This window comes from Terrapene carolina, unplaced genomic scaffold, assembly GCF_002925995.2.
Source record: "Terrapene carolina triunguis isolate 2854851 unplaced genomic scaffold, T_m_triunguis-2.0 Scaffold238, whole genome shotgun sequence".
NCBI lineage: Eukaryota > Metazoa > Chordata > Testudines > Emydidae > Terrapene > Terrapene triunguis.
Window position 1 is genome coordinate 2,849,328 of NW_020664589.1, and position 27,981 is coordinate 2,877,308.

Below are 27,981 nucleotides of genomic sequence, written 5' to 3' on the forward strand. Positions count from 1 at the left end.
TATGCTCTGCTCATGTAGATGGATTTCTAGTCGTGATCCTCCTGAGGGCCTGAGGGCGGTTCAGATAAGTCCTCAAAATCAGAATGCTTGTCCAGACCTTGGCCCAGAGTCTACTGACCAGATAACTGGGTCCCTGGCCTAAAGGCTTTGTCTTATGCCATGTGGCTAGTCCAGCAGCTCAGACTGACTTAACATAGTAGCATTGGGGCCACACCCCTTTTTTCACCAGCCATGCGCCTGCACCAGAGCCAAGAAAGGTCTGATGCAGGAGCTACTACAGAGGCCATATGCCACCCATGCTTCCAGCATGCCACGGGAGTCCTCAGTTGGCCACTGACAGCAGGTTTGAGCCTGCCAAGGAGCTGGCCTCTCCACTGGGCCGAACCGGGCTGGAAATCTCAAAAGAGTGGTCTTTCCCAGGAGATCTCTGGCACGTCCACTCCATGGCTTAAGAGTGGCACTTAGCGCATCATCAATCGCTTTACAAATATGAATTAATTTAGCCTCATCACAGCCCCACTGTGAGCTGGGGGCTTTCAGATGGGGAAATTGAGGCATAGAGAGTGAAGTCACTTGTTGAAGGTCACCCAGCAGGTACACAGTAGTAGAACCTAGGCCTCCTGAATCCTAGTTGGTACCCTGTCCACTGGGCCACACTGGCTAGGATTAGACTGTCCTGCTTCCCGGAACTAGGAAATTCAGAGGCCCTTGAAAATGAAAGACGTAATCCTGGTATTTTCAAATCTTAAAGGTTGGTTCAAATTCGTGGGGGTCTGTTCTTATCACCTCTCTCTGGGAAAACATGATTTTTCAGCTCTTTTGCTATTGATGATCATTTTTTTTTCATCGATCTGCTGCAGTCCAACAAGGGCATCGCCGGCCACCTAGTATTGTTGATCTTCTGTCCCCTGTGCCATGCTGGAGATGGGTCACCTGGGAAGCTGGAAGGATGTCCCTCAATAGTGACACCGTCCCTCCTGTGCATAACTCAGATTGGTGTTTTGAGGAAATCTACAGTTCAAAGTAAAATGGAACGAGGAGTAGGATTTCCATGTGTGCTGTCCGGCATGAAAAGGCTGTATTGTATAGACAGGGTTGGAAAAGACAGTTAGCTTAATGGGCAAGCAGGGAGTAGATAGTAAAAAGGGTAGAATGCTAATCACTTGACTGCATTCCCTGTTAGAACAATGGTCTCTCTCCCACCCACTTCCTTCAGCATTTATTTCATCCTTGCAGTAGTAAACCCTCAGCCCGCATGGTGAATGTAGTAGCCTCAGGCCAATTCACGAGAGGAGGACAGCGAGAAAACATAGTGAGATGTCAGAGGAGATTCCAAGCTATTTTACCAAACCCTCGCGGCCTCCCCCCCCCCCCGCTTTGGTTTTCAGAATAATTTTTCAAGAGCACATGTGCAAGTCATCTAAAGGGAACAGAACAGAGAGGACCAGGGGCTGGTACACGGTGTTCCCTTCGTGTGCTGTTCAGAAATTAGATAAAAGAAACAAAGGATGATGCAGTGAACAAAGCCCCCATCAGGACTCGCAGAGAGGTTTGTTCTGACCTTTTTCAGAAATGAAGGTCAAACTGGAAGTCCTCAGGTACTGGAAACAGCTCCTGCCTGCCTAGGACCCGGAGGCATTTACCACCAGCAAAACACGATCAGGAGTCCGTAACATTGGTAGTAAATTAAGGCCAGAACTTGAGGCAAGGTAGGTCGAGCTTTTCTCTAACAAAAAGCCTTATCTGCATTTTCAGGGAACCAGTACAGTACATCATTCTATCATCCTGTCTGTTATACACACAGAGAACAGAAAACAAGCCTGGTTGGCACCTCTGTCTCATCAGTGAGATGGAAAGTGGGTACCTGGTACAATCAGAGTGCTCATTAGCGGAAACTCTTGTGAATGGAGACATCTCCCCTCCTTTGCTCTTGCCACTCCACCTGCCGGTATCTCCATCTGCGGCTGCTGTACCCTTGTGATTCACGGCATGTACAGCAGTAAACGTGGGGTAGCTCCCCTACATCCCATCTGGATTGTTTGTTTCAGGTCCCTCTCTGTTCCGAGTGGAATGATCGTGCATAAATGCATCACCACGTTCGCACTGTTCATGCATGAAGGGATCACAGCATTTCTCTTCCCACCCCCCCCCCAACCCTCCTCTGACTCCCCACTATGCAGCTTCACCGTAGTTTGCATAATTTCCCTTTGCAGCGGGAAATAAAACCTGCTTAAAGCACTGCCAGTCAATCAAGCTAGGTTAAAAATATGCTTGTAGATTAGTTTTGATTGAATTTAAAAATAATAATAAGAGGAAGAAGATGAAGAGGGGTGCAGGAGCGAAGCCAGCATGGTCTTTACTATGTCATTTGGTTTCATGTTCTGCACAAGAAAACATGTAAAATATGTAAACAGAGCTCTCCAAGATTGTAATGTAGCTACAAAGCCACAGATACACAGACATGCAGGGTGCTGTTCTTCAGCAGAACGGAATGCCATCCTCAAAACCACACGCTCATTTCTTTAAGCCTGAAAGTAAACTTTCTCATGCCAGCAGTGGAGAATTTATGTTTTTCTTTTAAATGAAGGCTTGTCTGGGCTGCTTGTCCAGAGCATTGTAGGCATTTAGGCCTACCTTGTCAGAAAGGTATTTGGTCCTGCTTGGGGATTGGTCCTGCTTTGAGCAGGGGGTTGGACTAGATGACCTCCTGAGGTCCTTTCCAACCCTGATATTCTATGATTCTAAAGGGCCACCATCTCTGGGTATCGCTCAATTTTTGGGTGTCCAACTTGAGGCACCTTAACGAGGGATGATTTTCAGGGGATGGGTGCTCACTCTGCCAGTGTCTGAAAGTCAAGCCACTTGAAGAGGTGTCAGGCACCCAAGATCACTCGCTGGATTTGAAAATGTGAGACCTTGGGGCCAGATCCTCAGCTGATCCTCAGCTATTACCATTGGCCACTGGTTCCTCAACTCAGGGACCTAATATTGAGGAATCCAAAATTAGTGACCATGTTTGAAAAGGTTGGCCTTAAGGCCTGATTTTCCCTGTTCCCTTTGAAGTCACTTCAGTAGGAGTGTTGGATGCGCAGCAGCTCCAAAAAGCAGGCTTAATTCTCCACTCAGAGAAATGGGTGCAAAGCCCATTGGTATCAGTGGAAGCTGTGCAATATATCTGATCCCACAGCTAGGCCCTCAGGACCCAGTTTTCAGTCATGGATGCCTAGGGGCCATGTTGTGAACTTCGGACTCAGTGCTGGTGTTACTGACACGAGCAGTCCCACTGGCTATGTGTGTGAGTATGGGATGGTAGCACACGTTTCCGCAGAGCATTTTGGTCTCCTTCCCAGCTGATTTCACTCGGATTGCTCTTGTGCATAACTACTCACTAATGTGAGTACGGGGGTCACAGCATGGCTCTAAGATATTATAACGCTTTGCACTTCTAGCAGAGGTGACTTCACTATCACTTGTTAATTAATCCTTACATCACTCCTTTGAGGCAGAGCAATAATGAGAAAATTAAGTCCCAGAGTAGAGGTGACATGTTCACAGTCATGCAGTGAGTCTGAGCCAGGAATTTGAAACTTACATGTCCCGATTCCCAGTGGCATGCTTGAACTGTGGCCATAAAGAATGTATGCTTGTGAGCAAGCAGGGAATTACACATACAAAACTGGCCATCACCTACTTTCCATGCAGCCATATATATTTGTGCATAGAGTGACCTGACAGCACCTGCACCTTTCTTATGAACTCAACTTGCACATCTAGGGTTTAAAGATGTGGCCTTTGTTTCCAATATAAATGAAACTTGTGTGAAGCTTTAACCGTGCAGGTGTTTTAATGCAGGCCCTTGAAGTCAACGAGTGGCAGATTTTCCAAGGTATTTAGGTGCTTAAAGAAATGCATGTTAGACACCTAACTCCCATTGAGTTTCATTGGGAGTTAGATGTCTAACCTGGTTTGGAGCTTTGAAAATCCCACTAGACACCTATCTGCATCTTCGGGCACTTTAATGCCTTGAAAACCCAGCCTTCAGAGTCAAGTAGCTTCCTCCCTGATACAGACCTGCACTATTCCCTACCATAAACTATTGGAAAACAGTATTGGAATATGGAGTTTCTGTTCTATTCCCGGTAGTGATTTCTGAGACCGGCTGAGCCTGCAACAGCTGTGATCACTCCTACTCTATCTTCTGAAGGGACTACACCTGGGGGAGATTGAGACTGGAGTAGCTGTGAGCTCTCTCTAACAGACCGCGCTCCTGCTTTATTCCCTACTGTGACTTCTGTTGGGAAAGACAGGGACTGGAGTAGCTGTGAGCTCTCTCTCACAGATTGCGCTCCCACTTCTGTTGGGAAAGACAGGGATTGGAGTAGCTGTGAATTCCCTCGCTATCCTGGGAAGTTCTGGGGGGAAATGCTCCGAACACTCCTCTGGTTTCATTCATCAAAGTTTGAAGCTCATCAGAGCTACCGGAGCTGTTCTGCCGTCCGATAAAAGTGACGGGCTTGCCCAGACACCTGCAGCAAAATCGCACTTGGATGCAGATGTGAACGGTTGCATGCCAAAGGAAGCAACTGGCTGCTGCTCTAGGAAGGGTCTCTTTGGATGGTCCAACTCATTTAGGGGAACTCATTTATGTGGAGGCAGTTTTGTTAGTCAGCAGTTTTAGTCCGACCGCCAAAGCCCTGGGAAGCGTGTGTGCTCTTTCTGGTTTACACCCCACAAGCCATCCTTTCAGATGTTAAGAAAAACAAGCCGCAAGACCATTTAATTTCAATTTGTGCCTGCTGACGTATGGCTGGATAGTTGAGATGAGGCCAAAGTACTTTGATTGTTGATTGTTGAAGTACAAATGTATCTCACACACACACACTCACACACACACACACACACCACTGCTGCCAGCCAGAGTATCTCTTCTCTATGTATTTTCTCCCTGGATGTTGTAGCCAATTGAAGTCTGGTGACAGGCCAGAGCAAATGTGTGCCTCTTTCCTGATACCCTTTAAAATTTGAGGCATATTTAAGTTCTCACATACCCAGAGAAGGCAACTCCTTTCCTGCTTGAGTATTGCAGAGAGTTGTGCAGTTTAGAGAGAGAGAGAAGGAGACAGAAAGAGAGAGAGGGACGCGCTGTGTGTTGGGGGTTGTATGTCGTTTATACAGTATATTGTCTTGGTAAATAACCCTACACACCGCTGAAAAAACATGATTCTAACGCTGAAAATAAAAGGCCTGGAAACTCATCGCTTTCAGCACATGAAAAGGTTTTGTTCTTTCAACACGCAGATGTTTTTAAGTGAAAAATCACTCCTTTGACCTTTCCTGAATGAGACCGTGTGGTCAGAGCTGACATTAACCGCTGCACGACTGTTGGTTGCACCCACAGGCTAAGCTTAGCCAGAAACTTTCAGAGAACATGTGGCGCGCCTTTGCTGTCTCATTGTTACCCTCAAGCTGCCATGGATGGTTCTGTGGTTCTGTGCACTTGAGCTATGAAGGGAAAGAGGTTGATGGCCAAATAGCTATTTAGGGTCCAGAGCTTCAGCCCTTGAAGCCAATGGGAGTTCTGTTTGACTAAGCATTGCAGAATTGGGCCCTGCACTTTCACTTCATCTTAATTTTGCAGCTTAATTTTGTTTCTGTTTGAAATTTTGCTCATTGTTTGGGTGGCTCCGAGTGTCTTTGTTGCCCAAGTATCTTCTTAGTCAGTATGCTCTTATTATGGGCAACTAATAATCATACTAGAGCTCCTTTTGGATTAATTGTTGTTGCTGCCTGGCTTTCTAGAGCCGGATGCGTATTTTATCCATCCAAGTCAATCTTTGCTACCTCTTTGTGTGGGGATATGGAGGGAAAGCTGTCGGGTAGGTTTTAACAGGCCTGATTCTGCTCAGACGTGCACGAGCGCCTCACCAGTGTTGCGTCCATCGAATCAGGACCATTGAGATCATTTTTTGCTCTTCTGTCTGCCTAAATTCATGCCAATTTTCTCTGTTGTTGGCAACTTGACTTTGTAATGGGACTTGATGCCAAATGGGTTCCTCCTTAAAAGACTCTTTGCTCTGCCCAGTGGTCGTAAAAGCCTGTTGAATGAGATTGTTTGTCTTTACAATGACACTGATACCACAACCCCCACGAGCTAGTCCACAAGTGTTTTGCTATAGGCCGTGCTAGCTTGTCCAATTTTGAGACATTTAAATTGGGAACCCAACTGTGCCAACGATAATGTTCTGGCTAGTGTCTTTTGTTTACCATTGCCGCCTGGTGGACAGGATATAAAATCTGCTAAAGCACTTAGCAATCGGTGATGACTTCACACTTTTGTGAGTGGTGGTGTGAAAGGTGGATGCAAGAGATACTGCTGCTGAGAGTTAGCTGAGAATTTATTTTAGTTTTAATGGGAGTGACCTGAGGTTTTTGAAGCTAAAGGTACAAAGGTCCTACTTTGAGCTGTATCCTACATGCTTCATGGCCTTTTTATGTATATTAGCTGGCATTTGTAATCTGTTTAGACATTTGAACCAATGCCCTTTCTTAGTTGAAAACAGCCATTATTTACACGGTAGTTACAAGAACTGCCACACTAGAACAGTTCCTAACAGAGCTAGCATAGGTGATGCAACTGTTTCAATGCAACAGCTTTATTCCAAAGTACTCTGTTAAATAAACAGTAACCCTGTGATATATATAAACAGGAACACATGGCAAAAGTGTGTTACACAGAATGCCCCCATGCTTCGGATGAGTTCAGATGCTCTGTTGCTTTGCAATTTGTGCCATCATTTACTTACACCTACACTCACTTTGCACTTGTGTAAATGATTGCGTAAGGTGCAGGGTACTAGTGCATCACACTCATAGCTACCCAAGAAATTCTGGCATGTAGTATAACTACATTTATTAAACAAGGTTATTGCAATTTTAATTTTTTTTTAGTGACTAAGTAGGTCTGAATGAAATGTTTGCAATGAATCTCTGAACCCATGCAAAATCACCTGGTTTGGGGTTTTATTATAAATTCAGAACTCAAACCAGCTTTGCCAAAAGGTTCGGCAAAGATCACTCACCTCTTGTGAACACTTGGGTATGGATCCAGGCCAATTTGGGCCCGGTTCCGAGCCAATCTGGACTAAGTTATGGTTTTGTATTGATACCAGATGAAGGTCATGGTTCCATGTGATTTTGATTTGAAATTCATTTGCTTTTAAATGAATTTGCTTTGAGTTGGGGGTACATTAGAACCAGAAAGACAAAGCAAAGCTCAGAATGTGCAGACCCAAATGGATTAAAAAAACAAACACAATGTTCACACAAACCTTTTGGAAGTGAAATAACCACATTTTGCATAAGGCTGTAATTATGTAGCCTTGAGTCATGTAGTAATTTCAGACACACTTACAGCCAGGGCCAGATCCTCAGCGGACGTGAATCAATATAGCTCCAGTGGACTTCTGTGAAGCTACACCACTTTACACCAGTGGAGGATCTGCTAATTAGATACCTCTTTTTCATACTCTCTGTTTATATACAATACACTTCATAACGTCATTTTACCATAAGAACAAATACTATCATGTTTGTTGCTGTTAACATAAAGGGCACTTATCCACATCTCAGTTACACTAGTACAAATCAGCAGTAACTCCATTGAAGCCAATGCAGTAACACCACTCTAAAAGCAATGCAAGTGAGACCAGTAACTGTGTTTCAACATGTATAAAGATCACATTTCAATGAACCAAAAAACAAAACACCTCAATGGAGAATGGGGATTCATCACTAGGAAACCTGCTAGAATATGGATCAAAGGGGCAATGAGCCAAGACAGCATTGAGACTATGTATTGACAGACCAATAGCACATTAACTTTCAAGCCAGAGATGCCATCGGCTGTACCAGATTCAAAAGGCAACTATTCTTGTTGAGAACTTGCTCGGCAGCCTGGTGCTAGGACTTTGTACTGCCGTGCAGGAGACATAGGTTTGATTCCAGTCCTAGAGCCAAATTCAGCTCTTAGTTACATTGGTGAAACTGACAGATGAAATTTCATCTCGCCTCTGAGCCAAGAGAATCTGGGAGTAATATAGAATCGGTGTGTTCACCCAGAGGGTGGAACAGCCTCCAGTGAATTAAGCAGACTCTTGATGAGCTGCATACAGTTCTTTGGCGTGAAGGACAGTGGCCATGCCGTGGGTTTTTCTCACTTTGCCCCAGCTCTGTGAAAATGCGGGGGAACGTACAAGAGAAAAAGGCAAGAGCAGGACAGATTTGTACTGGATTGAATAGTCTGAAAATGGAGTCCAGAGAAAATTGGTCCAGAGAAGAGCAACAAGAATGATTAAAGGTCTTGAGAACATGACCTATGAAGGAAGGCTGAAGGAATTGGGTTTGTTTAGTTTGGAAAAGAGAAGACTGAGAGGGGACATGATAGCAGTTTTCAGGTATCTAAAAGGGTGTCATAAGGAGGAGGGAGAAAACTTGTTCACCTTAGCCTCTGAGGATAGAACAAGAAGCAATGGGCTTAAACTGCAGCAAGGGAGGTCTAGGTTGGACATTAGGAAAAAGTTCCTAACTGCCAGGGTGGTTAAACACTGGAATAAATTGCCTAGGGAGGTTGTGGAATCTCCATCTCTGGAGATATTTAAGAGTAGGTTAGATAAATGTCTATCAGGGATGGTCTAGACAGTATTTGGTCCTGCCATGCGGGCAGGGGACTGGACTCGATGACCTCTCGAGGTCCCTTCCAGTCCTAGAATCTATGAATCTATGAAAAAAGAACCCTCAATCTTCAGATGGAGGTTTACAAGCAAACTAGAACTGAGCCTTTGCTGAATTTCTAAGATGTTCATGTAAACTTTGCCTCGGTAATTCTTAGTTCCGAACGGGACAAAAACGAAAGGTTCTCCAAGCCAGGAGAAAGGCTGTTCTTTGGGTATTTCTGGACTGGAATTGAAAGTGGATTGCTGGATACCTCATGAGTAAGCCTGTTTCTGTGAGATTTCCATCCCAGCTTTGCAGACTCCTGAGGTTTGGATAGTTCAGATAAACTGCCAGATTATTGGGTGTTTGTTTGAACCCAAACTCTGACCCTTTTAATGGTTCACTCATCACTAGTATAGACAGTTTCACCTTCCTGTAACCCCAAGTCCCATTTCCTAGCTTAAATGAAGAGCAAATAGCAGCAATTTGGAGCCTTTAGTACAGACTGGACCCACTGTGCAGTAGTAGGGAAATCGTGTCATATATATGTGGCAGTCATCCTGGCTTTAATATTAGGTAATAAGCAGGCAGAAGCCTTTCTGAAAACTGTCTGCTGCATCTGCGTGTAGCTTTATTGGATGAAATATACTTGAGAATATGTCCTCTTGGTGACTGGGGAGGACAACCTCCGAATTCTGACATCAAAGGGTTAAATATTTCATTTTGGAGGGATACGCTAAGATATTTTTTAAGTCTGCATTTGAGATTCTTTGGCACTGCTTTTCCAAAGCTGGCCTGCAGACAAATTTGCTGGGGTGAATGTAAAGAACATTCTGCAGCGAGGCCAGCTAGAAACTTTAGAAATGGAGCTGTTTTTTATTATTATTATTATTATTTATTATTATTATTATTATTTATTTGTGGCATTTCTTTCATTAGCTCCCTAAGGAACTGAATGCATCCAGTTTGTCCTCCGGTAGGTCATATGTTGATCAAAAGGGTTTTCCTGACCTTTGTAATTATGATAGCTGCTCAGCGCTGGGTAAACCAAACCTCTGAGGCTATGTCTACACAGCAAAGAAAATCCCCTGGCTGGCCCGTGCCAAGCAATCAGGCTTGCAAAGCTTGGGCTGCTGCGCTGTTTCGTTGCTATGTAGACTTCCAGGCTCAGGCTCGAGCCCAAACTCTGGGACCCTCCCATCTTGCAGGGTCACAGAGCCCAGGTTCCAGTCCAAGTCCAGACGTCTACACAGCAGCGAAACCGCCCTGCAGCCCAAGCCCTGCAAGCCCGAGTCGGCTGGCACGGGCCAACCACGGATGTCTCGTTGCTGTGTAGACATACCCTAAGTTACAGTAGCATGCCAGGTGTACCACGACTCGGAGGCAAGTGCTGAAGGCGCTTCAGCTGCTAGGCCTTCTAATCACTAACCCTGGTGGGTCCCAGTAGCCACTAAGGATAAGTCCACACTGCAGTTAAAAGCCTGCCGCTGGCCTGTTGCTTGCTGACTCACACTCACAGGGCTTCGGGCAAGGGCTTTTGTTTGCAGTGTAGGCATAGCTTAAGACCCATGGCTAAAGCGAAAGGGTGTTTGACTAGGGCTGGCAAGAAGGGGGAAAGTTGCAGGTACTCTAAGTACAGAGGCTTTAGCGGTTACAGTCTAAAATGAGAAACAGCCGTTCTTGTTTGGGCCCCTGGGCTGCCCAGTTGAGGGTTTAGGCTCTTCCGAGCAAGTGGCCGGGGATGCCTTCTGCCGTCCAGTTTCTATGCAAAGTAAGTAGGAACTTGCAGATTTCCAGGACAGGCTCCCTGAGTGGTGTCTCTCTCTCATTGGGGCCCCTCTGCACCAGCTCCCTGTCCAGCTTCTGCTATTCCCCATAAGTCCCAGCTGAATGTCTGACCGTCTAACCCTGCTCCACAGCTGTTCCTTAGCTTCTGCTGCAACCTACTCGGTATGCAGTGCACTCGGGGTTTCTCTTCTCTGCAGCTCCTGGCTAGCCATGTCCTTGCTGCTTCCAGGTCACTTGACCTTCTTGCTGGTTCAGGGGTGTCTGCCCCTCCTCCTCCCTGGCCCACTGGAGAGGGGAGGGGGTTGATGGGAACCGTAGTTTCCTGTTTAGCAGATCCATCACACCTTCTACAGTTCCTGTGCAGGACTTTGTGTCCCAGCACAAATATACCTGTCACGGTGAATTGTAACAGTAGAACCCATTGGGGGCTTGCTCTTTTGCAAACAGTACTGTGTTCGGCATGTTTCATCGCAAAGGATCCCAAAGCAATTTTATTGCTGTAATCCTACAAACAGGAATTGCTTTGGCCAGTGCTGAAATGCAGCACCCCCCGCCCGGCTACAGCAGGAAGCAGTGGGCCCTTAACAGCACACCACAACACAACATATCAGCATCGCATCCATGAACATTACATCCACTTTAAACTGTCTCACCAGAAAGCCACCCTGCTCATTGTCACCAGATGAGACACTGGTGTAGCTCTGATGACCAGCAGCAAGGCTTGATTTGGAGGAAGTGAGAACAGACCAGATCATACGCTATGGTCTTGTCTATGCACTGGAGATTTGCCCACTTACAGCAATCTGAGGCCACCTACCTGGGTAGCTGCACTGGCTCAAACTCCTGGTATAGATAGGCACAGCTGCTATTAATTGCAGATTTTTCCTTATGTCCGTTTCAAGTAGGGATGAGTCCCATCAGTGCAAATAGGAGCTTCGTTGACTGCACTTGGGGTTGCTTTGGTGCAGCTACACAGGTGGCTGTATAAAGTCTGTGGCGGTCTGGCCAGCCTCCCTGAAGGGGAATGGCTGGGTTGAATGGTACATGACCCATACATGCTTGCTTGCAGAGGCAGATCCTTCATGTGTCTATGTACTTACACAAGCCTCATCATGATAGCATCTGAGTGCCTCACTGTCTTTCATGGATTTTATCCTCCCAGAAACCCTGTCAGATAGGGAATTGTTCCCTCATTTGTAGGTTAAAAGTGTTGGGCTTCTAGTAATAAGGATCTGAAGCTAGAGCACTTTGGTGCTGTGGACCGTCACATAAGCTGGCACGGATGCTTGCAAGGGAAACATGTGGAAGCTCCTAGCAAGCAATTCATGTCTGTACTTTGCAGTTGCTTTGTGGCAATCAGTAATTGGCTAGAACTGAAAAAAGGATACATTCACCATGCTCATTAGAAGGAATATTGAAATGGTGAAATCCGTCAGAGAGTGGGGCACTTAATCTAATCAGCAAAAAGAACGAGGAGTACTTGTGGAACCTTAGAGACTAACACATTTATTTGAGCATAAACTTTCGTGAGGACGCCTCGTTCTTTTTGCTGATACAGACTAACACGGCTACCCCTCTGAAACCTTAATCTAATCAGGTTGTTATGGCACAACCCTTAAGGAACTTGACCACACTAGGGAAATTTGCTATCAATTGCTAACTCCAGCATTCACAATGGTACAACTCCTGCAGCCATGCTTAACACCACATGGATTAGAGTTGCTCAGACCCCTGCCAATCACAGCTTTCCCCTTGATCTTCACCCACCCTCCAACCCCCTGCAATGTTTTGAATTGTTTGCATAAGTAGTGACGGGGTCAGCCTCAGAAGGTTGGGATGCTTAGCTGAACCTTTTTCAAACTAGCCAAATCTACTGAGACTGCAAAATCGAAGTAGAAATCTCGGTGCAGGCTTTCTTGTGAGAAGTTATGGATTCTGCTTATGTTCCCAGATAGAACCAGAAAGAGCTACAGTTCACAAAAAGTGAAAACTAGCTATTTAAAAGTTATCAGAGTTTTTCTGATCCTCAACAATGGTTTGTTTTGGGTTTTGTTCAAATTTTTGGTGAAGGTCTGGGCCTGTTTTTAATATTGGTTCTCACACTTCTTTTAAGTGGCATTTAAAATGAGCCAAACCCCAGGTCTCCTGTTTCTCTCAACCAGCTTTTTGTGCTGATAGAGTTAGTAGAGAAACAAGAATAAGAACAAAACAATATAAAAGCAATGAGATCTTTGTTCATGTCAAAGAGTTCTATGACCATTTAAATTACAGATGTGGGTAAGATACATTTCCTAACTGGATAGGTATTAAAATAAAACCCATGCTCCCAATAAGAGAGAGGCTGCTGAAAATGCAAGAAAGGAGAATTGCGAAACGATACATGTTGAATTGTTGGACTGGATTTCAAATGCCAAAGATAGTTTATGTAAAGTCTTGCACTGTTGTAAAATGTAACACTATCCACTGGCTAGCCTCAATGAAGCTTGGTCCCAGTTGTTTAAAAAAAAAAAAAACCTAAAAATCTTCTTCCAGCCCATTAAAGCTGATTTATATTTTGTGCATAGATTCCTCTGCACTGGGCCTTTAGGGATTCAAATTATAGAAGCCATTACCTCACTTTTGGCCAATCCGATTGCTCCATTCCCAAGCATTCCAAGCACTCTCAGCATTTGCCTGCCGAGACCGGGAACGGAGTTCGGTGCACAATTACTGAATGGACATTGTATTTTTCACTATCAAAATAGCTCTTGTAATACGCTCAGTTCCCATTTTAAAAACAACAACAACAGTGGCGTAGGTTCAGGGAATGGGCTATTTGCAATGTATTGTCTTTGGAGCTCTCAGTTGAGGCCCCACTTTTGCAGTCAGAGCCACTACTGCACCCAACGGAACACAGCTCTGCCCAGTGCAGGGTCCCAAGTGCAGAGTCAGGGCCTTAGAACCTCTCTTTGGTACGTTTCTGGTTAACACACACGATTGAGGTGCCTTGGCCTCCAGGTTCGGATTCTTGTCTTTGCTACCAACTTGTGTGACCATGAGGAAAACACTTCACCTCTCTGTGCCTCGTGTTCTCCAGATAATAATGTTACTGAGTTTGCAGAGGGGCATCAGTCAAGGACATTGAGATCCTTGAATTGAAGGCATCCTACATATGCAGTTGTGGTTGTAATGTTCAAAGTGCTGCAGCTTTGCTATTCTTCCACTCCGTTTTCTCCAGAGGCAGCACTATGGGGGCTAATAATTCACAGCCACATATATACATTTAAAAACCAATCTCACTTAGCTATGATGTTGCAAGAGAAAATCCATGTAATTTCCTGAAGATTATTTTTCATGTCTTCCATACTGACTGTGCTCTGGGTTTCTTATGCACTTAAATCCCGGTACCCTGCCTAACCCTTTTCACCCATCCTCGCATTTCAGATATGCCACATTTGTTCTTGAGCAGAATGGAGAGGTTTGCAGAGAATCCCATCACATTTTCACCTCTGCCTCACTGGGGGTGCTATGGGATGAATTGTAGATGTGAGAAGAAGGTGATTTTGGTTAAAGAAACTAATTAATAAGATCACCATTTTCCTATCAGGGCCCATGTGGAGGCAATGCATTCCTGATTGCATGTATTTCCAATTTCACATGGTCACCTGTAGCCATCCTGAAGAGACAGCCAGCTAGTAACAGTTAGTAACAGCAGGTTTTAAATAGAAAGACACAGTGTGTAGATGGTGCTGGCTGCGTCAACAATATCTTATGTGTCTATGTATCTAAGAGGCAAAGTAGGTGAAGTAAGATCTTTTATTGGCCCAACTTCTTTACAAGCTTTTGAACTACACAGTCTTTTCCAGGTCCAGGGAAGGAGTGCTTCAAAAGCTCGAAAGCTGGTACCTCCACTAACAGAAGATGATCTAATAAAAGATATTACCTCTCCTACCTTGTCTCTCATATCCTGGGACTAATATGGCTACAAACAGCACTGGCAAATATCTTTCCGTCCATCTATTATTTTAGAACAATGGAAGCAAAGTTACACTGGGCACTTTTGAAAACTCCACCCTTAACCAATTAATCACAAAAGGAGACTTTCTTTTGGCAAACACAATGTCACTATGAGTCTGGTGTTCCTGTTCGTGGTGTCATTGTGGAATAATCCAGTGGTGCGTATGACCTAAAATTAATGATGTCTAATAACCTAATGGTATTAAAAGTAGCATTTTCAGTTCTTACAGACACCAGCACTTCTTTTGACAGTCATATCCATTTCATGCTTGAATCTCAATCCATTGTGACATTTCCCTGTGTCGGTCAGGTGTGCCGAACCAAGGTGATGGACCTGAGTGATGTGGTGTCTAAATATGCCTGGTATCCCTGCACAGCCAACTTACCGTATTCCCATATGACTCAGACCATTTTCTGGCTAAAGGTAAGAGATACACACCTACCAGTGCAACGACTTTCCTTTTTTTGACTTACCTTTTTTGCAAAATGAAAAAACAAAAAGTTTTGAGCGTAGACAAAAGAAGACTTGTGTGTGATTTGTGACAGGAATTGCTACTGAAAAGTGATGCTTTTGTTGTATCTTATAAAAATAAAAAACCATGAACCATTCCAGTTCTGCACCGGATTCTCTATGCTTTCTTCTTCTCTCCCAGGCATATTTTTCTCAGCCCATGGTAGCTGCTGCTATCATTGTCCACTTGGTCACCGATGGAACACACTACCTGGATCAGAAGCAGGAAACGATCACTGTGCAACTGTTTGACACCAAGAAGCAAAACCATGATCTTGGTAAGACGGTTTTGCAATGAGCTTTGCCTTTCTTCTTCCATAGGTTTCCTCTGTTTGCTCCAGCCCAATTCAGAGTAAGGCCAGTACCTCTGTTCAGCTTTCCCACCAGCAGATTGGTGTTGCTGGAGTAGAGAGCCAGCAGGAAGACGTACCCACTTCAAGCTCCAAGAGCTGGGGTTTATTGCAAGTCTGTGCTGCTAGTCAGGTATCGTCATGCCCACTGAGACTACTCTGCAACTGATCGCTGTGGGCTAGATTTTCGGAAGTGCTCAGGTCCCTGGTAGGCATCAAAATAAGGGCCACGTTTTCAAAAGTGCTCATCACCCAGCAGCTCCCACGGGGACCTAGGGGCAGGTTTTTAAAAGGGCTTAGCCTCTTGCTGCCATCCCTGCAGCCTTTGCAGATGGCTTCTGTTGAGGTTGCAGCCCCCAAAACCCGAAGAAGCCCATTTGCCACTGCTGTTATCCATATACTGTACCAGGTGTGTGTGGTGGGGAGGAGGAGTAACCTTTGAAGGCATTCTGATGGCTGGAGTGCCGAGGGACTATTATTGTTTTCAGACACTCTCCTAAATCATTCCCCCTTTTCTGGATTGTCTTGCCCTTTCTGTCTGTAGAGAGGAGGAGAGAGGAGACGAGGGCAGGAGAAAGGATATTTGACAGGTTTCCCACTCAAAATTAACTGGGTATGAATCAAAGGCAAGTCTCTAGGGGGTTCACTCGCAGAGGAGTAAACAGGAATTTATGTGGGTGACTCCCATTTAGCACTGAATGAAATGTATCCAGATAAGCCCAGTGCGGTCTAGCTGACCGGGTTTCCTTAAGCGACAGTCCCGGACTATACAGCACACCTTGAGTCAGCAGCATCCTTCTCCTTTCACAGCAGAGTGTCTTGTAGTTGTCTTCTAGTTGCCTCCTTCTTAAATATAAAGGACAGCGAGCTGACCATGGTAACTAACAGCTAACATACAACTATACCGCGAGACAGACAGACTGAGAGGGCGGGGGAGAGAGAAAGGAGAAGCAGGGATCAAGGGCAAAGTTTTGAAATCTTGCAAGAAGTTGCAACATGAGTTTGGCACTCTCCAAACTGATGCCTGCAAATCTTCACAGTCAAGGGACTCTCTTCATCATGGAAAGGCCCTTTGGACTACCCCAGGCTAGGTTGTTTTTTGTAGCTGAATGGAAGGGAAAAATATGTAGGACTCAGCTTAGCAGTTCTTACTCAGCCAAAACTACCATTTACTTCAGTGGCTGTTTTACTGACTGCAGGATCAGGCCCATTCTGTGCCTTTGTGCGGTGTGTTATTAAATGCATAAAGACACACTAACTACCTAAATTGAAAGGAACCTAGAGGAATTGTTTTGGGGAAGTTCTGTGTCATATGTTAAACAGGAGGTCAGACTAGATCAGGGGTCGGCAACCTTTCAGAAGCGGTGTGCCGAGTCTTCATTTATTCACTCTCATTTAAGGTTTCGCGTGCCAGTCATACATTTTAACGTTTTTAGAAGGTCTCTTTCTATAGATCTATAATATAGAACTAAACTATTGTTGTATGTAAAGTAAATAAGGTTTTTAAAATGTTTCAGAAGCTTCATTTAAAATTAAATTAAAATGCAGAGCCCCCCGGACCGGTGGCCGGGACCCGGGCAGTGTGAGTGCCACTGAAAATCAGCTTGCGTGCCGCCTTTGGCACGCATGCCATAGGTTGCCTACCCCTGGACTAGATGGTCACAGTTGCCCCTTCTGGCCTTTTATGTACAAACAGAGAGCCTTAGGTATAAGAGGCAGAAAGAGACAACAGATTTCGCTACATTTACTAGAACACGTTTTTATAGTGTCTTCTGGGCTTTGTAAAAAATGAGGTCAGGGGTCCATTGTGCCTTGCCTAGGAGTGAATGAGATGAGGATTGCATTTTTCCCCACCAAGACAGCATGTGAAAAATATAAGTCATGCAACCAGATAGATTAGACAGCCATGCAGATAGATCTCGCCCATGTAGGTCTGCCCAGTATGGCCCAGTCCTGTCTTGGATGGGCTCTGTCTAGGGAAGAAAGAGAGAGTTCAGTGTCCATGACCCATGCTCCCTTGTTGGGAATTAAAGTACCAATTAGTAGTGCCAGTTGTGGTGATCTGTTTTGTTGTAGACACCTGACTGCTAGAAATTGAACCAAAATGAATAAACAGCCCGACAGTGAGGACTTCGGGGCTTTCCATCAAAGACAGCAGAAATGTCCAAGGGATTTGGAATCCTGGGATTCCAGTAGAGCACAATTTACGAATTAACTGCACCTGTTTCTAAGTGGAAACCCTGCATCGTTCCTCGGGGAGCTCATATCAAAAGACCTCTGGGAGACAAGCAGACAGAGGGGTTATTTCAGGGTCAGATAGAAACCAAAGGAGAAGAGAAGCCTTTTATTTATTATTATTATTATTATTATTTATTATTGTTGGAAGAAGGACGAGGAGATCAACACATAAAAGAGGGCAGTTTAAAAGAGAGAAGTTTAAAGAGAATGATCAAGAAGCCTGTCTTAATTAACCAGAAATCACTTTCTAAGGAAAAAAATCCCCCCCACCCCGCTTGAGTCAAGAAACCTGAACGGGGTGGGGGGAATCTCTGAGCCAGTTAAACACACAAATAGAATTTATTCTCAAATTTGTAATTGTATCGGTGTAGCCAAAGGCACTGGGCCAAATCCATCACTGGTGGAACTCCAGTGAGGTGAATGGAGCTGGGGCCAAATTCATCCTTTATGCAGCTCTGAAGTCAATGGAGCCAGGGCCGAACGTTCATCGCTGGTGCAACAAATTGGAGTGAATGGAGTTGCAGCCCAATTGACTCCTGGGGTGACTCAAATGAAATCAGTAGGGTTACCGCAAGAACTAATTTGGCCCATTAAGTTCAGCCTTTCTGTACTATGGCCTGATCCCAGGAGGTGCTGAGCGGCTCCTGAGTGCTACTGAGTGTCCTCTTCTCCTACTGAAGTTAATGGGATGAGAGAGCTGCTCAGCATCTCTGAGGAGGGTGCATGGTACCTCCCTGAAATGGACAGACTTCATGCATCTTTGGCTTATTTTCACCTCAGGGTCACCTTTAAAGCCTCATTTTCTCCCACCACACACCTGTATCTCTCCCCTGGCTCATCAACACAGTATTGCCCTGTTCGGGAAAAGCAAGAAGCTACTCTGTTTTAAAAAAAAAAAAAATCAAATGACCAAATAAACAAACTGGTGTATGTCCTGCATCCAGTGGGGAATTGCACACAGCTGCAAAGAAACCACTGGTAAACTGCCCATTTTGCACAAAGCTACCCATTCTGTTTGTGCAGTTACATGTTTCGGTGCATAGCACAAAGAGGCTAACCGTTTGCTTGCTTATGCTGCTTTAATAGTAGTGTAACTCCACTGCCTTTAATATAGTTGCTCCTGCTTTAATAGGGTTCTATAGAAGTGGAGTAGGATTCAATAGAAATTATTCCAAAAACCTACAGAAATTACTGGAGAGAATGGGAGCCTTTCTACGGGTTATTTGGACCAGCCTATCTGATTCTATAGGAGAGAGAAACTTCTCTGTTAAATTTTAGGGGATGATTCCCAAAACCTCCTGTATTGTAACTATTAAAGTCTGCAGGGCTTTTCCATAATGGGTGAATGCTTCTGAAGTGCTGATGGCATGTGGTGTAATTGTGCAAAGTACTGACCCCCACTCCCCATCTTCCCGGTCTTGTGTCTTCTGACAGGTGTCCACGTTCTGAGCTGCAGGAACAATCCCCTGATTATCCCTGTGATCCATGACCTCAGTCACCCCTTCTACCACACCCAGGCTGTCCGCATTAGCTTCAGCTCCCCATATGTGGCCATCTCTGGGGTGGCCCTCCGTTCCTTCCACAACTTCGACCCCATCACCATCAGCAGCTGTCAAAGAGGACAGACCTACAGCCCGGCAGAGCAGAGGTGAGCCTGTCAGCATGCTGCCTCCTCCCCTAGCCACCCACCGACTCAGCTCCAGTGGGTCTGATCAAGAGGTTAAAAGGAGATAGGAGGGGCAAGGCCGATGAACTCTGCTGACCCTTTTGTGTTGTTGGTAAAAACAGCAGTGTTCTCATTGACCAGGATGGATGGGACATTTAACCCACACGGGACACTGTTAGTAAATTGTTTCCTCCTCCTTTCCCCCCCCCCTCCTCTGTTATGAGATGGAATTGTGGCCAGCTGGCTCTATACACATTCTCCAATCAGGAGTCGAGTTAGCCACTCACAAGTATAGTCCTTGATCTAAACTGCATTAGCACTACTATGGCTGCACTTCCATGGTGAATTAAGGGATTCCTGTGCCTTCGTTAGGCCTGATTCTGAAAAGCACCTCATAGTAGGTGCTTAGTGCCTACCACTTTCACGGATTCTGTGGCTCTTTCCCATGGTCTGGAAAGCTTTTTGGGACCCTGTAGGATGAAAGGCCCTATAATAAGCGTATGGTTGTTATTGAGACATATCAATAGGTCACCACCAATCCCTGCCAGTCTCTGCTTTGCAGCCTCATGAAGAGATTGTGACCTTTCACAGCTCCCGTCTTTGCAGCCTCATGGATCTTTTCAGCAAGGCACTGAAAGGACGCGTGGGGAGAACTTAGCAAAAAAAACATAAAAGACATGTTTTTCCCCTCGCTACGCTCAAAGCTGCAAGTAATAGTCAAACTGTAGCAGCAGTAATAATAAAACAAGCAAGTTGCATTCCCTCACAAGCCCGTGCTCTGCCTCTTAGGATCCTAGCAGTACTCTCTGGTTTTCAATAGCACTCCTGGCTGGTTTGTCAGGACCTCACTTTTTATTCCGAGAAGCAGGGGGGGAAGTATATCTATCGCTAAATCAATTCAGTCAGTGTGTTCTGACCTAGATTCAATCATTCTGTGCAATAAGCTGTATAAATTCAGAGGCCCAAACACAGCAAGATCAAGTTTCAGATGAGAGGTCTAGTTTGGAAGTCTGGCCAACTCCCAATGCAGGAGGTAAAGAGAGAGAGAGAGAAACTGACCCATTGGAAGGAGGTAGCTAGGAGCAACGTGGAGTTTGAGAGGATTCAGAAACAGTGCCCCATTTCTCTCTCTTGCTATTTTTCAAGAGAAATTGAACCATTTATTGTGAAATTAGAAGTGCTGTGTGTTTAGAAACGATATTTCCTTGATCTAAAAAAAAAAAAAAAATCCCCTTAGGCAAGACTTCAGCTGCAACAGAGCAAACTAACCTTTCGAAACATTTCTCTAACAATAATAACAATTGCCCACTCTGTCTTCTCTCCATGTTTTTAATGACACATGGCTGACCCCCTTTAAGCCGCAGCCCATTGGATCCCAAACTTTCAAAGTAAGAGTCTCACCTATTCAAAATAATAAAACTCAGAGACATCCGGGTTATGGCTAAGTGCTGGATTATGAATAAAGCTTCCAATGTCAAGTAAGGAGTTTAGAGACTTTCTGAAAGAAGGATTGAAATTAACAGGAGCCTTTTCAGTCCCTTCAATCAGGCCCTCATGGTGGGAATGCAAATCACGGCATGGTGACCATATTCCGCCCGTCCCCTCCATAAAAGAGTTTGAATGATTGAATGTTATGGGGAAAGGAGTGTTAAGACAGGCATCAAAGAGGCCAAGAAATGAGCAACTGCCCAGACCTCTGGGAGTTCGCTGCTATCTTCTTGCTTCATTTATTTACCTAATCCAAGATGAACTTAGAAAGAGGGTTTCTTTTAAATTAAATCTTAACCAGATCAGAACCTGCATGTAAGTTTCCTGTTCCCTTCTGCAGAGCCTGCCAAGCTCTTCTTGATGTATTTCCCATTTGGGCTGTCCTCCATGGTAGAATCCAGCTGACCTCATACAAACATGCACTTTCTCTCTCTCCAGGAACTGTCTCTCTACCCCTCTTTCCCATTGGCTCAGGTCTCATTTGATGATGTAACTTTGCTTCCCCAATATAAGATTTTCCTCCTTCATTTTCCTCAGATAAACATGGATATTTTTGCCTCTTGTTTTGGCTTCAGTCTGCAAGAAAGGTTCTTCCCCTCCCCTCAAGGAGAATTATTTTGGTTGCGGAGAATTGTACCCTCAGATATACAGATGCTTATAAGCTTGGGTGAGAGAGTTTGAATATGGAGGTGGGAGAGAAGAGGAATATGCCTCCTTTTAGAGCAGGGGTGGCCAACCTGAGCCTGAGAAGGAGCCAGAATTTACCAATGTACATTGCCAAAGAGCCACAGTAATACATCAGCAGCCCCCCATCAGCTCCTCCCCTCACTCCCAGCGCCTCCCACCCACCGGCAGCCCCTCTGATCAGTGCCTCCCCCTCCCTCCCCGCACCTCCCGATCAGCTGTTCCGTGGCGTGCAGGAGGCTCTGGGGGGAGGGGAAGGGGGCGGAGCGAGGGCACTGCAGGCTCAGGGGAGAGGGTGGGAAGGGGGGGACTGGGGGCAGGGCCTGTGGCAGAGCCAGGGTTTGAGCAGTGAGCACCCCCGGCACATTGGAAAGTTGGCACCAGTAGCTCCAGCCCTGGAGTCGGTGCCTGTACAAGGAGCCGCATCTTAACTTCTGAAGAGCCATATGTGGCTCCGGAGCCACAGGTTGGCCACCCCTGATTTAGAGGTTCACACAACTTTTATTTTGGGGGTGAATACATCTTTCCCATTTGCCACGAGTTGGTCACCCCAATGACTGAGAATAACAGATGCATTCCCTCTCCCTTTTAAAAGTATATATTTTGAGTGGTATTTTAAGAGCCTAAGGAGGTTAGGAGCGCAAGTTCCATTGAAATTCATTAGGATTTCTGCTCCTAATGTCCATAGGCACTTTGGAAAATCCAACCTTAATTTATAAGGCATTTATGGAGTGTTTATAAAATTGCATTCCTTATTTTTCCACTGATTTTCTTTTTCCAGTGCAGCTGACAGTGGGACTTTTCAGCAGCGGTACACACCACCGCTGGTGACATGCTGTCAAAATGACACCTACGGTTGTCACATGACACCCTCAGAGCCGATGTCATGGGCCTGATTCTCCTCTCAGACTGGTCCTACGCTTGTACCGCTCCACTGATTTCAGTGACATTACTCCTTATTTGCACTAGTGCAAGAGAGATCGAAAACAGGCCCATATAAGAATTTGTTTCTGTGTCCACCCGATAGACACTGTAATTCCATGAAGATGTATGTACGGTGATTACTAGGAAAAATCAGTGGTTGCCAGGCCTGGGTTTGAGATACTGTGGTTATTTCCTTTTCATGGTGCAGGGAATCAATGTGATGTCTTGCTTGCCCACTGTTCTTAAGTGCTGACATTTTCATGGCAACCTCTGTATGCCTTGTTCACAAGAAGAGCCGGGAATTTCCTTCACTTTGTCATGGATTTGTTACTCTAATGGAAACTGCAACTTCACAGCTTAGGCAGACACCTTGGTCCAACTGCTAGAATTCCTGGTTTCCCAACAGCCTTTCAGCTTTGCAGTTCTCCACTGATTCCTTGTTTATAATGAAGATAAGTTTCCCCTTTGTGGGAAGGCCAACAATATCTTGTTTTATGTGGTTCTCTGGTACAGGTACTGCATGTTTTCTTGTTATATAACTATGTCACCACTGTGTGTATTTTATAGTTTGAAGAAAGTACATTTGCTTTTCCCAGTTTCATTGAACCTTGTTTTATTACTATCAACCTCACCGTAGCAGCCAAGAACCAGCTTATCCAGGGTGGGCTGTGTTTTTTACCCCTTTGAGTTATGTCTATGTAACGATACACACATACATATAAATCTGTGCCTGTATACACATATACACGCTTAACAATTCTTTATGTCATTTGACAGTGCTGTAGGCAAAATAAACTAAAATCAAATCAGCATCTCCAAACTGCTTCTCCGCTCCCTGAGTGCAAGAATCGGGATCTGAATAACAGACCCACAGTTTGTTTAAACATGGTTTGGAAACCATGCACCCTCAGCTCCTTCCACAGAAGTGCATGACCTGGCATACCTGAGCCAGCATAAACCATTCCTCAACAACATACAATCCCCTCCCCTCACCCCTGCCCTAAAAAAAATGCCTTCCATCTGAGAATTCTCTCTTCGGTGGGCCAACACAACCCTCTCAGAAAGGTGGCCTCTCTCTCCTTTCAAGCGTTCGCTCAAGTCTCTCCTGCTCTCTCTTTCTCCAAGAAGAAATTACTAAGGAGACAATCATCTGCAAAAGCATAAAAAAAAACTGAGTACCTTTTTGTAGTCCCTCCTGTTATTTTCTTAAAGAGAAAACAAAAAAGAACCCCCTCTTCCCCTGATCTCAGACTTGTTTTTTAATGCTCCTTTTCTTAACTCATTCTGCTAAAGTCTCCACCTCCTCTGCTTTCTGTCATTCTACGGAATTGCAGTCAACCTGCTTCTGGTGAAATTACTGAATTTCTCAGAGAGCTGTTAATCATAGAAGTCTTGGCCTGTGACTTGTGTTATAATTCAATGGGGTTTTAACCTTCGCCCTGTTTTGGTAATTGGCAAACAGCATCATTTGGCTTTTATTAAGCTAGAATGTGGTGCATTTTTTTTTCTCTTCAACACATTTTCACAGGGAGGAACTGCAAGGCATTCAGTTGTTAACGCACACCTCCCAAACACTGCTTAGCTGCCGTGAGGGCTTAGAGGTGTTTTGGAAGCTTGAGCATTTTGAGGTCTTCATTTCAGCAGAAGTCTCACTGGAGATGATATGTCACAGAGCAGGAGAACCAGGTGGAAAAACTTTCACAGAGACCTGGTAATGGAACCCAGGGGTCCTGACACCTGCCCCACCCTGCTCTAACCACTGTGAACCACTCCCCTTCCAAAGTGGGGAATGGAACCTAGGAGTCTGGATAACCAGCCAGTGGCTCTAAACAGTAGGCTATGCCTCTCCTTCCTTTCAGTTCACTCACTTTTAGAGCCAAACTTTTTAGAAAGCTCTGAAGTGTTCAGATATTTATCACACACACAGAGCCCTCACCCACCCCCCTACCTTTGTTGTTTCTGCATTCCACTCCTATCAATATATACACACAATTCCCACTGATGTCCCTCTGGGAACTGGGCTGAGTTCAGTTTCACCCAAGTCATTGAATGAATACTCAACAGCTGGTAACTATTTCTGATCACTATCATGGATAGGATTTGAAGCAGAGAACCTAAAATGAAAGGCTCTGAACCCCATTCCAAATCCCCAGACCCATCCAATCCCCTCTGTCCAATGAATTCTGATATTTGCCTTATACATATTCAGGACTTCTGCTTCAGAACAAAGAAAGTGACAAGATGTTAGCAAAAAGCTGGAGAAAAGAAACTAAAAAGACAACAAGATTTTCAAATCTTTCTTTGGTTGAACTGTATAACTGCAACCAGCAGTGTAACTGGAAGCAGCCTCATGCATCTGCTTTTCTAAAGCATTCACCGAAACCTACTTTGTTTTGAGTAAAGAGAGAGAGTCTGCTTTTTCTCGGTTGACAAGTGCCCTCCAGGCAGACCAGAAGAAATGTCCATCTCTGCTTTCTTGTGTCCACCTCAGTGAGACCTGGTGATGATGAGAACATTCGAAACATGGGTAGAGGGGGTGTGTGTGTGGTATTATGTGCACTGTTATAGAATCAGCGTAGACAGAAATGTTTAAGATCTAAGACCCAAATCTATCCTCAACTACACAGGTAGTCACATCTATGTAAAATGAGGTCAGAATTGGCCCTCTATTGTATGCCAGGGTGTATTTGTGTGTCTTTGTGCTTGCCTATACAAGTATATTTGGCAGAGAGATCACTAAGGAAATTACTTAAATAATGAGGGTGCACAGTGTTAGGATGAGTTCTTGGAAAAAAAAGTGTTTGACCTCAGGGTTAGGAAAAGATATTTGGCTGCTGTATGCTTTACAAAGCAGGAGGTGTTGTTTTGTTTTTATGTAAGGAAGGAAGAGTTCCTCTTAATTGTCATAATTTTGTACAAACACATTACAATACAGATGTTTCCAGATTGTGTTACCGGGGCCCCAATTCAGCAGATCACTTAACTACATGCTTAAGTCCCATTGATGTCATATACTTCCAGTGGGACTTAAGCATATGCTTGAAGATAAGGTCATGTTTAAGTGCCCTGCTGAATCAGGGCCAATATTAGCAGAGGGGAATTGGAGCTAAAGTTTTGAGCATATCTAGATTAGAGATGGGCAAAATGGTTCATATAAAATAAAGAAGATAAAAAATAAAATAAAAATTAACTCAGAACTTCAGCACAGATATGAACTTAACTCACATTTTCTGTGAAGCTCAAAATACTTTGGTTAAATATATATTTTAACAAAGTCATGTGTCTCTTCTCCTCCTGGTTTCAATTGGTGATGCCACACTGTGAGACAGGCTGTTGGTGCAATATTAGTTCCAATATGGCTGAAACCAAAAGACACTAGAAATCTTATAAAACTCACAATCTCGTATTTCTCAAATTCTCTAGTCTGCAAAAGATGTGGCTGAGTTTGGAGGAGTGCATAGTTCCCCTTCCCCGCATACTTTTCCAAGTTTTCCCAATTTGTCCATTAATGTAAAAAGCCAACATCCCAGATTTGAGTGTCAGAGGTTAGAGAGCTTTGGAGACAAGGTACTTGAAAAGATGCAGATAGTAATACAATCGTCCTTATGTTTCCAAACCAGTGGTATCTTCAGAGAAATGAGTCAGCAGGAATTAAGTTATGCAAAATGTTAATAGTGAAGAATAGTTTAGGCTGGATATTAGGAAACACTATTTCACTAGGAGGGTGGTGAAGCACTGGAATGGGTTACCTAGGGAGGTGGTGGAATCTCCTTCCTTAGAGGCTTTTAAGGTTAGGCTTGACAAAGCCCTGGCTGGGATGATTTAGTTGCAGATTGGTCCTGCTTTCATAGAATCATAGAATATCAGGATTGGAAGGGACCTCAGGAGGTCATCTAGTCCAACCCCCTGCTCAAAGCAGGACCAATTCCCAACTAAATCATCCCAGCCAGGGCTTTGTCAAGCCTGCTTTGAGCAGGGGGTTGGACTAGATGACTCCTGAGGTCCCGTCCAACCCTGATATTCTAGGAAGATCAAAACCAAGTGGTCTCTAATTTTCGGTGCCCTGATTTTTAGGTGCACAGCTTTAAATGCACAGGGCGTGAGTTTGGGAGTTTATTGCCCCTGCAGCTGCTTTTGACTCCAGCTGGTGCTGCAGGTGCGGGGCATCTCTGAAAATCACACTGAAGCTGTCTCAAGTTGGGCACCCAAATGTAGAGACCACTTTTGCAAATATTGAGTCATACCTTCTCTGTACCTTGGCTTCCCTGTCTGTAACATACCCTTCTTTGAAATCTGCTTAGCGATCCTCAGATGAACAGTGCAAAGTTTCATTAAGTCATTAATTGAAAAACTATTGTCCACATTTAAGAAGGTGGATTAAGGTAAGATTTTTCACAGTTTCGCTCCTTAGGAATGTATGGTTTCTTGAACATGTCATGTTTTCCCATTCCTACATGGTAGTACCTGAGAAAGGAACGGTGCAGCCCACCATTTTGTGCTTAAGGGCATGATGGGTTCTGTCTGGATGTTTGTCTTGTTGATATTTGTTTAGCTTATTAACTCTGCACTTGCAGCACTCGGGTCAGGATGATGACTCCAAAATTAATTGGGATTTACAGCTGACAGTAGCTGATACCAAACTGGAACTAGCAGCAAGAGAACCAAAAGTATTTAAATTGGAAACCTTTGGTAGTGGTAGTTGTTGTTTTACAAAAAGTGAATGGTCGCATTGTTTTCTTTTTATGAAGTCATTCTTATAGAGTTACATGCCAAGAGAGCTGCTTGAATGAGCCTGCTAACCAAAGCATAATCTGGAGCCTCAAGGGCAGGGCCGGCTCCAGGCACCAGCTTAACAAGCAGGTGCTTGGGGCGGCCAAGGGAGAGGGGCGGCATGTGCGGCAATTCGGGGGCGGCAGGTCTCTCACTCCCTCTAGGAGCGAAGGACCTGCCGCTGAACGGCCGCCGCCGATCGCGGCTTTGTTTGTTTGTTTGTTTGTTTGTTTGGGGCGGCAGAAATGCTGGAGCCGGCCCTGTTCAAGGGATTGCTAAAAATGTTCCCCAGCCATTTGCTAAGACTATAAGGGGACTTGTAAGCAGAACGAGGAACATCACAAGAAGTGTTACTTAATGCTTTTGCCTCTGGCGTTTCAGTTCTGTATGCTATCAATGGTCATGTGGGGGCCAGATTCTTGTTCTCACATTCACCAATGTAAATCAAGGCTAGCTCTGTTGACTTCAGTGGAGTTACTCCAGATTTGTACTGGTGTAAGGACAACAGAATTTGGCCCAAATTTTTCTCAGGTTTGTTTCTTCCTATGATATCCTTCAAGGCTTGAATTCAGGGTAGCATCAATGTGCTGTACATTGGTGTACATCAGATATTTACTGAAAAGGGTCTATTATTTTATTTATTTTTCTCTGACTTTTGTGCAAAAGGATTTAATTCTTCCTGCAAGATTTACAAGGTTCACAACATGTATTTTTGAGAACAGATTTCTCCTTATTCAATATGTTGAATTATCAATGATGTTCACTTTGTTCCTCAACAACACAACTTACTTCTCAGTGAAGCACCAAGGCAGAAGAAATTCACACACAAAATATCACTGTCCAAAAATGGAGGA

General features: G+C 44.6%; 1 protein-coding gene across 2 annotated transcripts in view; it reads left to right on the forward strand.

The window, feature by feature from the left end:
• PAPPA (pappalysin 1) overlaps positions 1–27,981 on the forward strand; it is a 227,778-nt gene that overhangs the window by 133,693 nt on the left and 66,104 nt on the right. For both annotated transcript variants that reach the window (XM_024197842.2, XM_024197843.2), the window contains exons 11-13: positions 14,807–14,920; positions 15,150–15,285; positions 19,030–19,243. In XM_024197842.2, coding sequence (XP_024053610.1) covers positions 14,807–14,920; positions 15,150–15,285; positions 19,030–19,243 — 464 coding nt within the window. The remainder of the gene's footprint in view (positions 1–14,806; positions 14,921–15,149; positions 15,286–19,029; positions 19,244–27,981) is intronic.